This window comes from Salvelinus fontinalis, chromosome 3, assembly GCF_029448725.1.
Source record: "Salvelinus fontinalis isolate EN_2023a chromosome 3, ASM2944872v1, whole genome shotgun sequence".
Lineage (NCBI taxonomy): Eukaryota > Metazoa > Chordata > Actinopteri > Salmoniformes > Salmonidae > Salvelinus > Salvelinus fontinalis.
In genome coordinates, this window is record NC_074667.1 from 58,427,285 (window position 1) to 58,443,188 (window position 15,904).

Here is a 15,904-nt window from a genome sequence, read left to right on the forward strand (position 1 = left end):
AACTCGAAAACATCAGATCCGCAAACAAATGTCGGATAGTGCAAAAAAAAAAAAAGTTATACCTCCAGATTGGTTTTGACACTGGTATTTTCTGACTCTTTACCTGTCTGAGCCCTCTACCTTTTAATGCTTGTGGGTGTTTTCTATTGGTGCAAAGGTGATATTGCTTGACACACGGCAAGACTGACATGCATGGTAGCCAATTGCTGAAACGCGCCTGCCCCCTCTTGACGACATACCTGGAGCTCCAATCACACCTTAAAACCGGGAAGGGCTGGTTCGTCACTAGTTACCATAGCCACAAAGTCATAATTATAGCTTTAACCTAAACGCCGCCTGTTTCTTTATCTTTTTAAATCAGATTTTAACCTGCTAATCTTATGCCTAACCTTAAATTAAGAGAACATATCTTAACAAAATCATGAATTTTTACCATATAGACATTTTACATTGTGGCTGGGGTAACTAATGACAACCGAGGGGCTGTGTTTGTTGACAGAAAGTGTGGCGCGCTATCGACTGTCAGCCAGCTGAGCCTAGGTGGCTTGTAAGCAATACACGGAAGACAAATCAGCCATTTATTCATCAAAGATTGTCGATTTGAACTATGTATTTTAAGACCGATCCAGAACAAAGATGCAATGGAAGTCGATACTGGTTGATCTCGTCGTACTCAGACTGACTTTCAGTTGTCTACTATGGCTAGCGTTTGGACTGGGACCTAGCTGGGGGTTCAACTTTCCCCTAAATTTAAATTTGCACAAAATACAACTTTTCAATGAGGATGATGGGACATCCTCAAGTGACAATTCATGGTCACAACGAATACACGGCCATGGAGACGCACAAAGCAGGACCTCTTGTGCCAAACTTGGTGAAGAAGATTCACCTAAGAAGAAGTCTTACCTTAGCCTCTTTGAGGGAGACAGGGATGAGTATGACAGGAGATATAGCTCCTTCCCGGACACACTCAAGTTAAAGATGAAAGGCATGGCCAAAGATATGTTCTACTTTGGATATGACAACTACATGAAATATGCCTTTCCCGAAGATGAGCTGAATCCCATTGACTGTCAAGGGAGAGGACCTGACGTTCTCAACCCGTGAGTATAGGCCTAGAACCAATCTGGTAACACACACGTGCAATTGATTATTTGGGTGGTAGACTGCCCTGTACAACTAGCTGAAGTGTGTGTCCAGTGTCCATTCATTATTTACATTGTGACGGATGATGTTAACTGTGTGGTTATTGTAATTTGCATCTGTCTGTCATGCAGGACTTGTTATCAAATCTGGTTAAGGTGATGTAAATAGCTAACCAAATACAGTTACTGTAAGGCTGGTGTTCTATTTGCTTTTCCGCTTTATCTACTTTGAGCGACATTCTTTTGAATCTGATAACAAAAGGCACAAAGAAAATGCACAACTGGACGAAACGTAATTTGTCTCATGCTGAAACAGGGTCAATCCATTGAAGTTGTTCAGCTTGTGATCAAGTTGAATGTGGTCCCACAACTCCCACCATGGTGTTTGCATTATTGCCTATATGTACATACCCTCAATTATTGTCAAGCCTCTTTTATTTGTTTCACTACTGTTGTTTTCAGGTCAAACATCAACATCAATGATGTCTTAGGAAACTATTCATTGACACTCATTGACACCCTAGACACACTACTGGTAAGCAGCTGTATTTTCTATTCCTGTTTCATTTGTGTCAGCTTTTAGGGTAATGGTATTAAAACGGTTTAGGATGTTTTTCAATGATCCTGGTAATGTTTCTCGCTCCAGGTGCTGGGGAATGTGTCCGAGTTCCATAGAGCGGTGAAGTTGGTGATAGACACGGTATCTTTCGACAAGGACTCCACTGTGCAAGTGTTTGAGGCTAACATCCGGTATAAATGCAATATCTGTATTGACTAACACTTTTTTTGTTAGCTCAGTGTCAAGTTGTAGCAAACAGCTTTACAACCATGGTGGAGTTGCAGCTCACATTTCTGTAAACCACAAGTATAATTTCGTAGAAGAAAACAAAAAATTGCAGGTGCTGTGGTGGAGGGAGGGAGGGGGTGTTTAGTGTTTATATTGTTTAAAGTAGGGCTCTAATCTAGTGGTAGGAGCAGAGTTCAATGCATCTATCTCTGAATCCTAGCTACCTTACTGTTTAAACAAGGACGGCCTTCTAACTTCTCTTGATGGTTGTCTCATTCGTTCATTCTTTGTCCCTCCAGGATCCTGGGTAGTCTGATCTCTGCTCACATCCTCCTGACCGACCCCAAGCATCCCTTCGGTGACGTGGGCCTGGACGATTATGACAATGAGCTACTACACCTGGCCCACGACCTGGCAGTCCGCCTGCTGCCAGCCTTCGAGAACACCAGCACAGGCATCCCCCACCCCAGGGTGAGAGGAGAGCTGCATGGTTTAATGGACTGGTCTGTCCTGGGTTCTTAACGATTTGACAGGCCTAGCTTTGCAGACCGGGGAAATGCTAGACAGGTGGAGGTAGATCTAAGACCATTAAACAACAACAGAGGTCCACTATTAGTCTTGACATTTACTTCACCGGTTGTTTAAACAATGTGTATATTTAATGAGCACAACTATGCCGTACTGAAATAACTAATGTTCTTCAGTGACTGATTACCCTGTCACTTCATTTCCTCAGGTGAACCTGAAGAGTGGTGTCTCTCCAGACAGCATCAATGAGACTTGCACATCTGGGGCTGGCTCCCTGCTGGTGGAGTTTGGCATTCTGAGCCGTCTGATTGGAGACTCCACGTTTGAGTGGGTGGCCAGACGGGCTGTCCGAGCCCTGTGGAACCTGAGGAGCAACGAGACAGGCTTGCTAGGTGAGTAGAGATCATCTTTGTAGTTTGTATGTAGATGTTTGCTCATGTGTAGCTGCATCTTTCTCTCTTGTTGTTTCTCACATGGTTACCTCTTCTCTTCAACTCTCAGGGAATGTGGTGAACATTCAAACGGGACAGTGGGTTGGCATACAAAGTGGCCTGGGAGCAGGGATGGACTCCTTCTATGAGTACCTGCTTAAGTCTTACATCCTGTTTGGAGAGAAAGAGGACTACCGGATGTTCCAAGCTTCTTATGAGAGCATCCAGAACCACCTGAGAATGGGGTCAGTCCTGTGCTTGAATTGACTTGATAAGGGTGTGTTTGTGCGGATACACAGTGTTCTAATGGTTGTGTGTTGAATGACTGGCTATATTTGAGGTTATATTAGTAATGTGGCGGCATGTTGTTTAGTGTTGATCTATGTTCTGTAATGTGTGTGTTGATGTTGACCTGCAGGAGGGAGTCATGTAATGAGGGAGAAGGGGACCCTCCACTCTACGTCAATGTGAACATGTTCAACGGCCAGATCATGAACACCTGGATGGACTCCCTGCAAGCCTTCTTCCCTGGCCTCCTGGTAGACACCACTCTCTCTCTCTGGGAATGGGGAGTAGTACAAACCCTGCATATGTCCACAACCTACAATGTCCCAATAAATGTTGTTCAGTAGAATACCTTGGTGTATGTTCAACCTGATTATGATGTTTTCCCTGTGTCTGTGCTCTGACCCCGTGTCTGTGCTCTGACCCCGTGTCTGTGCTCTGACCCCGTGTCTGTGCTCTGACCCCGTGTCTGTGCTCTGACCCTGTGTCTGACCTCATCAGGTGTTGAATGGTGATGTTGAGGAGGCCATTTGCATGCATGCCTTCTACTACGCCATCTGGAAGCGCTTCGGGGCCCTGCCGGAGAGGTACAACTGGCAGCTACAGGCGCCTGACGTTCTCGTCTACCCCCTGAGGCCAGAACTGGTGGAGTCCACCTATCTCCTCTACCAGGTACCAGTGCTTCACATGCATTGGAGACAACATTTGATACAGAATGTTTGCTAATTTAATTTGTTTTGAGCTGCTTTGAGTTGAGCTATTTCATTTCCCCTCACAGGCAACCAAAAATCCTTTCTATTTGCACATAGGAATGGATATCCTTGAGAGCCTGGAAAAAAATGCCAAAGTCAGGTATAAGTCGGGTCTTTGAAAAACACTTACTTTTAGAGAGTTAGGAAGTCTGTTTTTACTGTTCCCTAAACTGATGTGTGGATTTGACAGGTGTGGGTATGCCACTCTTCACCATGTGGTGGACAAGTCCAAAGAGGATCGCATGGAGAGCTTCTTTCTCAGCGAGACCTGCAAATACCTTTACCTGGTATGTACCTGTACTGTCTGAAAATAACTTTACCTGGTATGTACCTGTACTGTCTGAAAATAACTTTACCTGGTATGTACCTGTACTGTCTGAAAATAACTTTACCTGGTATGTACCTGTACTGTCTGAAAATACCTTTACCTGGTATGTACCTGTACTGTCTGAAAATAGCTTTACCTGGTATGTACCTGTACTGTCTGAAAATAGCTTTACCTGGTATGTACCTGTACTGTCTGAAAATAGCTTTACCTGGTATGTACCTGTACTGTCTGAAAATAACTTTACCTGGTATGTACCTGTACTGTCTGAAAATAACTTTACCTGGTATGTACCTGTACTGTCTGAAAATAACTTTACCTGGTATGTACCTGTACTGTCTGAAAATAACTTTACCTGGTATGTACCTGTACTGTCTGAAAATAACTTTACCTGGTATGTACCTGTACTGTCTGAAAATAACTTTACCTGGTATGTACCTGTACTGTCTGAAAATAACTTTACCTGGTATGTACCTGTACTGTCTGAAAATAACTTTACCTGGTATGTACCTGTACTGTCTGAAAATAACTTTACCTGGTATGTACCTGTACTGTATGTTGGTCAGAAACTGGAACAGGCTTTTCTGAGCTAATAGAACCTGTCATTCTAGTTAATCCTGTGACATTCTCCTTCCAGCTGTTTGATGACGACAACCCCTTGCACAAATCAGAGAACAAGTACATCTTCACCACAGAGGGCCATGTGGTGCCTATTGACACGCGCTTCCGGGAGAAGCAGTGGAATGACCTGTTCCCCTGTGAGGAGGGAGTGGTGACAGACCAGGAGACCTCCAACGGGTCATTTTCTATCAACAATAGCAATGTAATGACCTCTGATATATAAATATATATTACCCTGACACTGCCTGCATTATCAAATATTGCAGCTTAAAATATACAGTAATGAATGACGTACATTTCTTTATGCTAAATAAGCACAAACATATTTGAAATATGCGGAGTTAGGTTGTTGATAGATGACCTATGTTTTATTTTTCGTACAAATCATCCACTCTCCTCTGTTTCCTTTCTTCAGTGTGACAGGGTCTCTGAGGAGCGGAGGTACTCCCTGCCTTTTGAAGAGTGTGTACATGAGACAGATCGATCACATGGTGGGACTGTTCTGAGGAGAGATCACTGCTGTGTCTGTGTCCTCAGTTTGTAGACTCACTAACTCAGACACAACTTGTTGTGTGAAGAGGACAGAGGGGAATAGACACTTATCTTCTCACCTCACCCTGCTTCTCTACCGCTCTGCTGCTCAGGACCATGGTGGACAATACTATCTAGGACCTTTTTTAAAATAGCATTTCAATTTTTTTTGCATTATTGTTTTAGAATATGCATCACTTAGCGTTCAGAAGGGGAGGTTTATTTTGTAAAGGACAATCTTTTTTTTTTTTTCAGTAAAAGGTTTGCTGGAATGCTGTTACACAACATTTTGAATGTGACTCATTGGGTGTTGTTTTGTGTCATTATAACTGGGATGTTTTGGTTGAGGAATGAATGAAGCAGTGATGAGGGCTTTAGTGTTCGAGCATTGGTTTAGGTGTGTAGCTAGGTGTTCTGAACATACCGCCGATCTGTGAACTATTATTGGGTTGAGGGAACAGTGCCATCCAGATACCTCTTTAATCTTCACAGCATCATTTTAAGTGCATTACGCAAAAAAAAGATATACAGGGTGACTAGTGCCTCACTAGGATTGTCACAGTTATGTTTTCAACTGATAACTCTTCTGAAGCCTCAGCTTCTGAGGCATCCTGTTATCTTTTTTTAATTCAGTATTATTCAGCTATCTGAGGTGGATGTGTGATATATGCATTTCTGACTATCATGCAATTGTCTTGCAATAGGCAGGTGGATGTATGTATGTCATTTTATGTGCCATGACAGTGAGATTTACAGTCACATGAACCATAGTGCCGTAGTCTTTTTGGCTCCTTTTTAATATATACTCGACACGTATTAATACAGACTTGACTTGGTACCTTATTTATACAGACTTGGTATTAATGCAGACGTGACACCTTATTAATGCAGACGTGACACCTTATTGATGCTGACGTGACACCTTATTGATGCTGACGTGACACCTTATTGATGCTGACGTGACTTGGTACCTTATTAATACAGACTTGACTTAATATAAAAGCCAAGATGGTTGTGATAAAGTGAAATAAGTTAATAACTTCCATCCTGTGACCGCTCTAGAAGGTGGAAATCATTCCTCTTTAGTACAATATTATTGACACTTCCTGTGGGTTTAAACAAAGCCATAAAGTGTGTCATGTTTAAGGTTGTGTAAGAGTATCATGTCTCTTGAACAATTATGAATTTCTATTCCTATTATTCATATTCAAGGAAGGGCTATTCATGCAGCTATACACCGGTTGTGCTGCTTTGTTAGTTCATGTTCTTGTGAATTTTGCTGTATATCCAAAGAGTTAGTACACAGCAGTACAGTATGTGTATGTGGACGACCTTGTGCAAATGGTCCTCCCTTAGGCCACCTTCCCTTGACTTAATGGTGCTAACAGACTATGTCAAGTACCAGTATGTGGGGAGGAAACTCAGGGATTCTTTTTTGTGATTGTCTTCTTGACATCTTGTTTTGCCTCTGTCTTGTGAATTCTCAATTTTTTGTCTTAGGTAATCTAATCAGGGCTTAACTTTCTTCTCTCAGGTCATCTTGAGTTTTAACTTTCTTCTCGCAGGTCATCTTGAGTTTTAACTTTCTTCTCGCAGGTCATCTTGAGGTTTAACTTTCTTGTCGCAGGTCATCTTGAGGTTTAACTTTCTTCTCGCAGGTCATCTTGAGTTTTAACTTTCTTCTCGCAGGTCATCTTGAGGTTTAACTAAGTGGGCTTTAGACCTTTACCAAACAGTTCATACAATGCTGGAAGAATGGTTTTCTCAATGTCAGAAAAATCTATAAAAATATTGTAAGTGAAATAAATGCAAAGTACAGAACGTGACAATACTGAGAGGAATTTATTCAATAAGTAGTTCACAGAGAGGTTAGTTTTCTACAGAAGCTTTAGTAACGCAACATCTGATTCACATTTCACAGTAACATCCTTTGTCTTTTCTGTACAGAATGTGTGGCTCAAATTGGTTTGTGACCAAGCGACAAACTAAAAAATACTACATTTTTACTACAGTTGCTCATCAGTTAGAGATATACATACAAGTTACCCTTACCTTTGCAATTCTTTGACGTTTGACATATAAAAAAGAACTGGTCTGATTTCATGTGACATTGGTCCTCTCCAGTTGCTTGAGGTCTTTCATATTGTGCCCACTATACTTAACAGCTCAATCTTTGTTCTAGTATGCCTTATCTACACTTAAAAGCCATTTTTGCTAATGAATGGGCTTTGTAACTTATTATAACACAAGTTGAAGTGCGTGTGCAGGTGGAGGCCATCTTGTTTCCATCTCGTTTCCATCTCTTATGGCTTTATATGCCAGTTACTGGAGCGTAGAGATGATACATTGCCTTACACCTATTCACATTTACTGTCTGGGAGAAGAAGCACTTTCTGCTGACCGAAGGGTCGATGATTCAACTACAGTTCCTATTTAAGACTTTTTAAGAAAGGATGACAGCTTGATTATGGTCGACTTATAACAGATATGTACAGGAGAGATCATCTGACATTACACCTCTCTTAGGACTCGTCAAGGTCTCAAATGAACTGAATTGTCTTTGGTTATGATGCTGCGTTGGACTGTATGAATTCATGTCTGTGTGTGTGTAGTAATCTATTGGAGAATGGCAGCTCGTAGGGACAGTTTCTCATCTTGGTCCGGTCTTGAGGAGATTGTTGCCTGCAGTTTGAAAGGGGGAGGAGATAGGAGTTAGGCCTGAAACAGAGGAGTGTTTAGAGGAGATAACGTGTGTGCCATTGTGTGGGTGACAGAGAAATGATGTGCTGATTCATAGTGAGTTGTGTGTGGCGCCTTTCAGGTAAACTATAGTTTACTATGGGGCTTTGGGATTCAATGGGCAGAGGCAGACAATCTCTCAGTATCCTAGTATAGTCTAGACCAGAAGAGTTCCACTCACCTATATGGCTATACGGCGTGGCTCTTAGAAGAGACCACAGCTTTTTAGGTTTTCTTTGATGATGATGTCAGTTACGGCGTCAAACACAAACTTGACGTTCTCTGTGTCTGTGGCACAGGTCATGTGTGAGTAGACCTCCTTGATATCTCGCCGCAAGTTCAGATCCAGGAACTGGAGTTTGATGTAGTTACCAGCATCCTCATAGGTGTTGGGGCCTACAGGGAATCCAACAACATTTAGGCAAATAATACTTACAATACTGCCAAAAGAGTCAACAAGAGCTGAAATCAAAGCTTGCTTATGCTACGGATGACAAAATATGCAATAGTTAAGAGCTGACATTGGTCTAACATCAAAAGAACATTGAGAAAACACTGAGTGTTCCACGGAGAATAAGCCAGTGGCAGATCTGCTGTGAGCCCACCGTCGTAGTCGGGGAAGCACATGCTGAGGTGAGCCTTCTTGATCTTCTCGGTGAAGACGTCTTTCTTGTTGAGGAAGAGTACGATGGAGGTGGCAATAAAGTAGCGGTGGTTGCAGATACTGTTGAACAGGTGGAGACTCTCGTGCATTCGGTTCTTCATGAGAGAATCACAGATGGATTACATGCATGAAACAAGCTAATGAAACTGATTCTTCTACAATTCATCTCTCCATGAGATCACAAAGCCGCTACTCTGACCACTACTCTGTCCATACAGTGCCACGGTGACTACCATTGTCTTCCGTCAGATGGCATCATTTTAACGTGACAAGCATCTCCAGGAGCCATCAGTGCAGACGGCCGCCGTGCTATCTGACGTGAGACAATACAGTGACTACCTCAATCTAGTGTGTATGATGATATCTCACCACTTCATCCTACAGTGACTCCTTCAATCTAGTGTGTAAGATGATATCTCACCACTTCATCCTACAGTGACTCCTTCAATCTAGTGTGTATGATGATGATGCTGATATCTCACCACTTCGTCATCCTCCACCAGCACCATGTCGTAGGCGCTCAGAGCAGCGATGAAGATAATACAGGTCACTCCCTCAAAGCAGTGGATCCATTTCTTCCTCTCTGAGCGCTGGCCGCCCACGTCAAACATCCTGCAGGACAGCGAGAGAGAGGCAGATGTCAATGTTGATCGCCAATGTTATTACTATATTATTACAATGTTATGGTCATCTAAGCTCATTAGATTTCTTAAAGATAATTGTTGGTTTTCAATGTTTTTGTGATTCTGATCAATGGGGATTAATGCGGGTATAATTGTCTTGCGTTGTGTTTTTAGCCTCACCTGAAGTTGAGATCTTTTAAGCCGAACTGGGTCTCTATGATACCAGTGGTCTTTACCCTGGATCGCAACATGTCCTGCTCAGTGGGGATATATCCAGGCTGGACCAGCCTCTCCAAGTCATTCAGATAGCTAGGTGGGACACCGAGAGAGAGAGAGAGGGGTTACTTCCTACTCAGTAGGGGTATATCCAGGCTGGACCAGCGACTCCAAGTCATTCAGAAAGTTAGCTGGGACACGGGGAGAGTGGTTATGAAAACCACCTTCATCTGCTTCATCAACAGACTAGTAAGACAGGACAAAGCTCTTAGGTGCTAGTTTCCCAGACACATACCCTGGTCCTGGACTAAAAAGCATTCACAATGGAGATCCTTCATTCAAAGAGTGTTTTAGTCCAGGATTGAACTTAATATGTATCTGGGAAACCAGTCCTTTGTGGATATGATGGTGTGCTGTCATGGGGAAAAGGGAACGGGGATGTGATTGGTCCAGTCCAGGAGAGGGAACCTACTATCCAGCAGAGTCGTTAAGCTGGTACTCGGAGGCCCTGTCGTAGCATGCCTGGATGCCAGTGTCCTTCCACAGCCGGATGATGATGTCAGACAGCTCCTTGGGCATGGAGCCCTCCTCAATGGTGTCTGCTAGATGCATGAGCTTCCTGGAGTCGTCCTACAAACAAACACACGCAGACATAAGCAAGTACAAAATCATACCTCCACACTTAGATTGCGTACTATACCCAGTTTGACAAAGGAACATTATATCCCAAATAATATGATGCCTGGCTTGGTTATGTTATGTAATCCATCTGTCTGAATAGTGTTCTGTAGAACAACGTTTCCCAAACTTGGTCCTGGGTGCACGGTTTGGGTTTTGCCCTAGCACTACACAGCTGATTCAAATAATCAAAACATGATGATGAGTTGGATATTTTAATCAGCTGTGTAGTGCTAGGGCAAAAACCAAAACGTGCTCCAGGATCGAGTTTGGGAACCCTGCAGTAGACAGTCAGTAACTACCTGCTGAGCGGAGTCACCATAGCCAATGTTGAGTTGAGTCATCCCCTTTACAATAGCCATGATGGACTGAAGGGTATTGCTGTAGATGATGGTGACAAACTCCATAGACTCCTCAAGAGAGTAACCATCTTGATGGATAATTCTGTTGTGAGAACACAAGAATCCACAAATTAATTTGATTGTTGAGACACTGATCCTTTTATGACGTTTAACTTGGTACAATAGTGTTACTAGACTCACTTCATTTGTTTGACGATTGTGCTCTTTCCTGATTCTCCAGCACCTATGCACAAGTGGGGAAAAAGTACACTTATTTAGATCTCAGGTACTGTATATATAAATTACAGCCTGTGGTAGGAGACCATTATCTGGTGCATGGCAAGGTTTTGGGAGGGTGTAGATCAGTCTCTATAGAAGTAGGCATCACATTTAAAGTACCAAACATGACCACTTGGCTGCAGTGTTAAACTATCTTAGACCTAGATTACAAAAACTAAGGGGCAAACAAGGAAGTGACAGGTCACAAAGTGTACTCCCTTATTCTATTTCACTTTTCACCTTTTCCACCTTTCTTTAACATTCCTCTGCTACTATTCCCTCAATTTTCTTTCCTGACCTGTTATTGTCCTCCCTGTTGAGTTGGTGTGTACATTTGCCCACAGAGGAGCCACACAAGGGCACCACGCTCATTACTCCTGTCCTAAGCCCCTTCAAAGCTGATGTCAGGAAGAACTTTCTCTATCCCTGACCTATATTGTCACAGAGATACAGTATGACTCACTTTCCTGCTGCACACTCTACAGCTGGCATGGTTATTATTCTCTCCTGCTTCCCATCTATATCCATCATGGTTATTAGTTGACCCTGCTGCCCCTCTACAGCCATCATGGTTATTAGTTGACCCTGCTGCCCCTCTACAGCCATCATGGTTATTAGTTGGCCCTGCTGCCCCTTTACAGCCATCATGGTTATTAGTTGACCCTGCTGCCCCTCTACAGCCATCATGGTTATTAGTTGACCCTGCTGCCCCTCTACAGCCATCATGGTTATTAGTTGACCCTGCTGCCTCTCTACAGTCATCATGGTTATTAGTTGGCCGGGTAACTGCTTATGTAAAAATGACTTTATAAAATGCATTTGATTGATTGATTGATTGATAACAGGGAGAGACACACACTAGCTCACTCTCTATTAGAGTGTCTATGAGGTGTTGAGGCCCCTCAGGGACAGTGTCAAGAGTGCTGTGCTGAAAGTTCTTCTGTCAGCAGAACCACCTCACTCTGCATGTGTTCCATGTGGTCACTACATGGCTATTACAACTCAGGAATCTACGATCAATGTTGTGGTCCTAATCAAGTTTATGATGACATGAAAGTGCTCCCTCCCTCCCTCCCTCCCTCCCACTGTCTGTCTGTCTCTGTCTCTGTCTCCTCTGTCTCTGTCTCTCCTCTCCTCCTCTCCTCTCCTCTCCTCTCCTCTCCTCTCCTCTCCTCTCCTCTTGTCCCCTAGATACTTGCTAAGACTTAGTTCATGAAGTATTGGTGCAGGGTGTTAGGTTAAGGGTGGATGTTGGGGTCAGTGGAGCTATAATAGGTTTGCATTGGGGTAATTAGGTTAGGGTGTGTGTGCAGTAGTGTGGGGTTAAGACTTCTGTACTGCAACAATTGTTGTTTGAGGATTACCAGGGGCTTGAGGTGAGTTATATACCAAAGTGTTCAGAACAATAGTGTGAAAGCCAGGGGGGGATAAGCTACAGCCTCGGGCTCCTGCAGAGTGACCAAGGATGCTTAGCCTCACCGTTGTTGCTAATGCAAAATGTATTGCATCTGAATATCAGCATTTTCAGTCAATTTAGCATATATCGACAAGAGGGTAAATGTATTTGGCATAGTCATTCTATTAGCTTTGACATTTACCTAATGAGTTTGCAAGGATGGTAAAGTCTAAATTACAAACCAATGTGGTTTAGGGCAACTGCATGATTAACAATGTAATACGAAGAGACAAGATAACATTGTCTCTGTCTACACACCTGCATTATTCAACACCACAGGAGACTACTATGGACATGATCTTCACATCTCTCTCAAGGCTAAACGACAGAGGACAAAACGATCTCTATCCCCATCCCTCTTAGGATAAAAGGTGCTATCTAGAACCTAAAAGGATTCTTCAGCTGTCCCCAAACGAGAACAATTGGAAGAACCCTTTAAGGTTCCAGGTAGAACCTGTTTCATTCCATGTAGAACCCTTTCCACAGATGGTTATACATGGAACCCAAAAGAGTTCTATCTGTAACCAAAAAGGGTACTACTTGAAACCAAAAAGGGGTATCCTGTGGGGACAACCGAAGAACCCTTTTGGAACCCTTTTTTCCTAAGAGTATAGTAGAGTCTACTCAGCAAAATAAACATGGGATTACACACTTAGGATCAAAAGGTTGCTTTTAAGAAAGAAACCTTTAAACGTTCTATTAAATACTAAGGAAGCCATCCCGAGCAACAGAGCTTTGACCAGATAAGACTCAAGCCAATCACTGGACAGTCACATAGGGCCTTAGAGCCTATGACTCATTTAGTGCATAGTTTGGATACCAGGTTATGATGAGGCACTCCATAGAACACCCTCCACCCAGGCCCTTCCCCAGAGCAGAGGACCAGAGGACCAGGTGGCCAGACAGGCAGACATTACCCAGAAGCAGCAGTTTGACTGTCCTGGCGTCCTTCTCTGCGTCCTCCTTGAGTTTCTTCTCAAGTTCTTTGGAGTGCTTATCCTCTGCGCTCCCTCCGGCCCCCATGCTCACACCCCGGCTTCAGCCCTGTACTGCTCAAAACCAAATAAACGTGGAAAACCGTCCTAGCTGATCACCTAGAGGGCCGACTGGTGTCGTCAACTACGCAGCTGGCACGTCAACTGCTTTTAACGAACACCGGTGAGGCAAATGATTGAGTGTTTTCAAGTCTTAGAGAAGATTTTAGGCATCCTCTGTCCACCTGATCAGGGATGGCCAATAGGGCACAAGGACAGAAGACTCCTGGGGCAGGGGGAACCAGATGCAGGGATACATGGCGTATGAGTGACCTAACCTTTTTTAGGTTGAGGTTTAGGAGGACTTTGCCGTGCTCAGCGGAAGATGCACATCGGCTCAAGTACTTATCTGGCCTCAGCTGCCTTGATAAGAGTGAGGGAGGTAGAAAGACATCTATTCATCCACTGGCCTATGTTCCATGAGGAGTACAATACCTTAGTAAGTAGTAAGTAAGTGAGGTAGAATGAGGTTAGAGGTGAGATTTCTAACACAAAGAGGAAACAAGGTGTACAGTTGATCAGTGTACAATGATGCATGCTATCGCTTGTTAATGAGAAGCTCACCTATAGTTCCCGTTGTTCTACAGAACACTGGTCTACAGCAGGGCAGAGGTAGTTACTGCTGTGGGCTTCACTGTCTAACTCTTAGAGACTCACTCTATTTGAAGTGTGCCTCTCATGACAAAGCTGACGTCACCGTATAATGAAAAAGACTACACAGACTACAACATACAGTGCCTTCGGAAAGTATTCAGACCCCTTTACTATAGCCTTATTCTAAAATTGATTAAATCTTTTTTTCCCTCACCAATCTACACACAATACCCCATAATGACAAAGGAAAAAAAGGGTTTCAGAAATGTTTGCTAATATATGTAAAAAATAAAACAACTGAAATATCACATTTACATAAGTATTCAGACCCTTTACTCAGTACTTTGTTGAAGAACCTTTGGCAGCGATTACAGCCTCGAGTTTTCTTGGGTATGTAGCTACAAGCTTGTATTTGGAGAGTTTCTCCCATTCTTCTCTGCAGATCCTCTCAAGCTCTGTCAGGTTGGATGGGGAGCGTTGCTGCACAGCTATTTTCAGGTCTCTCCGGAGATGTTCGATCGGGTTCAAGTCCGGACTCTGGCTGGGCTACTCAAGGACATTCAGAGACTTGTCCCGAAGCCACTCCTGAGTTGTCTTGGCTGTGTGCTTAGGGTCGTTGTCCTGTGGGAAGGTGAGGTCCTGAGCTCCAGTCTGAGGTCCTGTCTGAGGTCCTGAGCACTCTGGAGCATGTTTTCATCAAGGATGTGTACTTTGCTCTGTTCAGCTTTGCCTCGATCCTGACTCGTCTCCAAGTCCCTGCTGCTGAAAAACCTCCCCACAGCATGATGCTGCCCCCATGCTTCACCGTAGGGATGGGGCCAGCTTTCTTCCAGATGTGACGCTTGGTATTCAGGCCAAAGAGTTCAATCTTGATTTCATCAGACCAGAGAATCTTGTTTCTCATGGTCTGAGAGTCTTTAAGTACTGTCATTTTCCTTTTACTTCCGTCTGGTCACTCTACCATAAAGGCCTGACTGGTGGACTGCTACAGAGATGGTTGTCCTTCTGGAAGGTTCTCCTATCTCCATAGAGGACCTCTAAGAGCTCTGTCAGAGTGACCATTGGGTTTTTGGTCACCTCCCTCACCAAGACCCTTCTGCCCCGATTGCTCAGTTTGGCTTGGTTTATGCTCTGAGATGTTCTGTCAACTGTGGGACCTTATGTAGAACGGTGTTTGCCTTTCCAAATCAATACAGTTTACCACAGGTGGATCAAGTTGTAGAAACAGCTCAAGGATGAACAATGGAAACAGGATGAACCTGAGCTCAATTTTGATTCTCATAGCAAAGAGTCTCAAATACTTATATACATAAGGTATTTCTGGTTTTAATTTTCAATAAATTTGTAAAAAAAAAAATTAAACTGTTTTCGCTTCGTCATTATGCGTAGATTGCTTAGGATATTTTTTTTCATCATTTTAGAATAAGGCTGTAATTTAACAAAATGTAGAAAATGATGGCTTCCCGAAGACACTGTACATTACTCAGCTCACACTTGTGGAACACACTGAGGATACTGTATACTCAGGGTTGTTCTAGGTCCCAAGAAACAAAGAGATCTTCTGTTGAATCTGAAAATTAATCTTGATGGTTGTACAGTCGTCTCAAATAAAACTGTGAAGGACCTAGGTGTTACTCTGGACCCTGATCTCTCTTTTGACGAACATATCAAGACTGTTTCAAGGACAGCTTTTTTCCATCTACGTAACATTGCAAAAATCAGAAATTTTCTGTCCAAAAATGATGCAGAAAAATTCATCCATGCTTTTGTCAGTTCTCCTAATTGTCCCTAGAATTTCTAAGCAAACAGCTGGAGGCAGGGCTTTCTCCTATAGAGCTCCATTTTTATGGAATGGTCTGCCTACCCATGTGAGAG

General features: G+C 43.2%; 2 protein-coding genes across 2 annotated transcripts; one reads left to right on the plus strand and one right to left on the minus strand.

The window, feature by feature from the left end:
• The first annotated feature begins 29 nt into the window (after nt 1-29).
• On the plus strand, nt 30-7,234 carry LOC129851201 (ER degradation-enhancing alpha-mannosidase-like protein 1). The gene is given in 13 exon segments (XM_055917579.1): nt 30-1,103; nt 1,608-1,680; nt 1,792-1,895; nt 2,232-2,403; nt 2,669-2,852; nt 2,962-3,136; nt 3,310-3,430; nt 3,678-3,848; nt 3,955-4,028; nt 4,119-4,215; nt 4,891-5,076; nt 5,290-5,328; nt 5,330-7,234. Coding segments are annotated over 13 exon segments (1,914 nt in total). The 5' UTR covers nt 30-636; the 3' UTR covers nt 5,381-7,234.
• On the minus strand, nt 7,229-13,549 carry LOC129851202 (guanine nucleotide-binding protein G(t) subunit alpha-1-like). Its single transcript, XM_055917580.1, has 9 exons — nt 13,319-13,549; nt 10,868-10,910; nt 10,628-10,769; nt 10,120-10,277; nt 9,612-9,740; nt 9,291-9,420; nt 8,750-8,903; nt 8,326-8,540; nt 7,229-8,087 (listed from the first exon to the last, which is right to left on the minus strand). Exons 1-8 carry the CDS (start codon nt 13,422-13,424, stop codon nt 8,350-8,352), a joined length of 1,053 nt encoding a protein of 350 aa, XP_055773555.1. The 5' UTR covers nt 13,425-13,549; the 3' UTR covers nt 7,229-8,087; nt 8,326-8,349.
• Nucleotides 13,550-15,904: the final 2,355 nt, after the last annotated feature.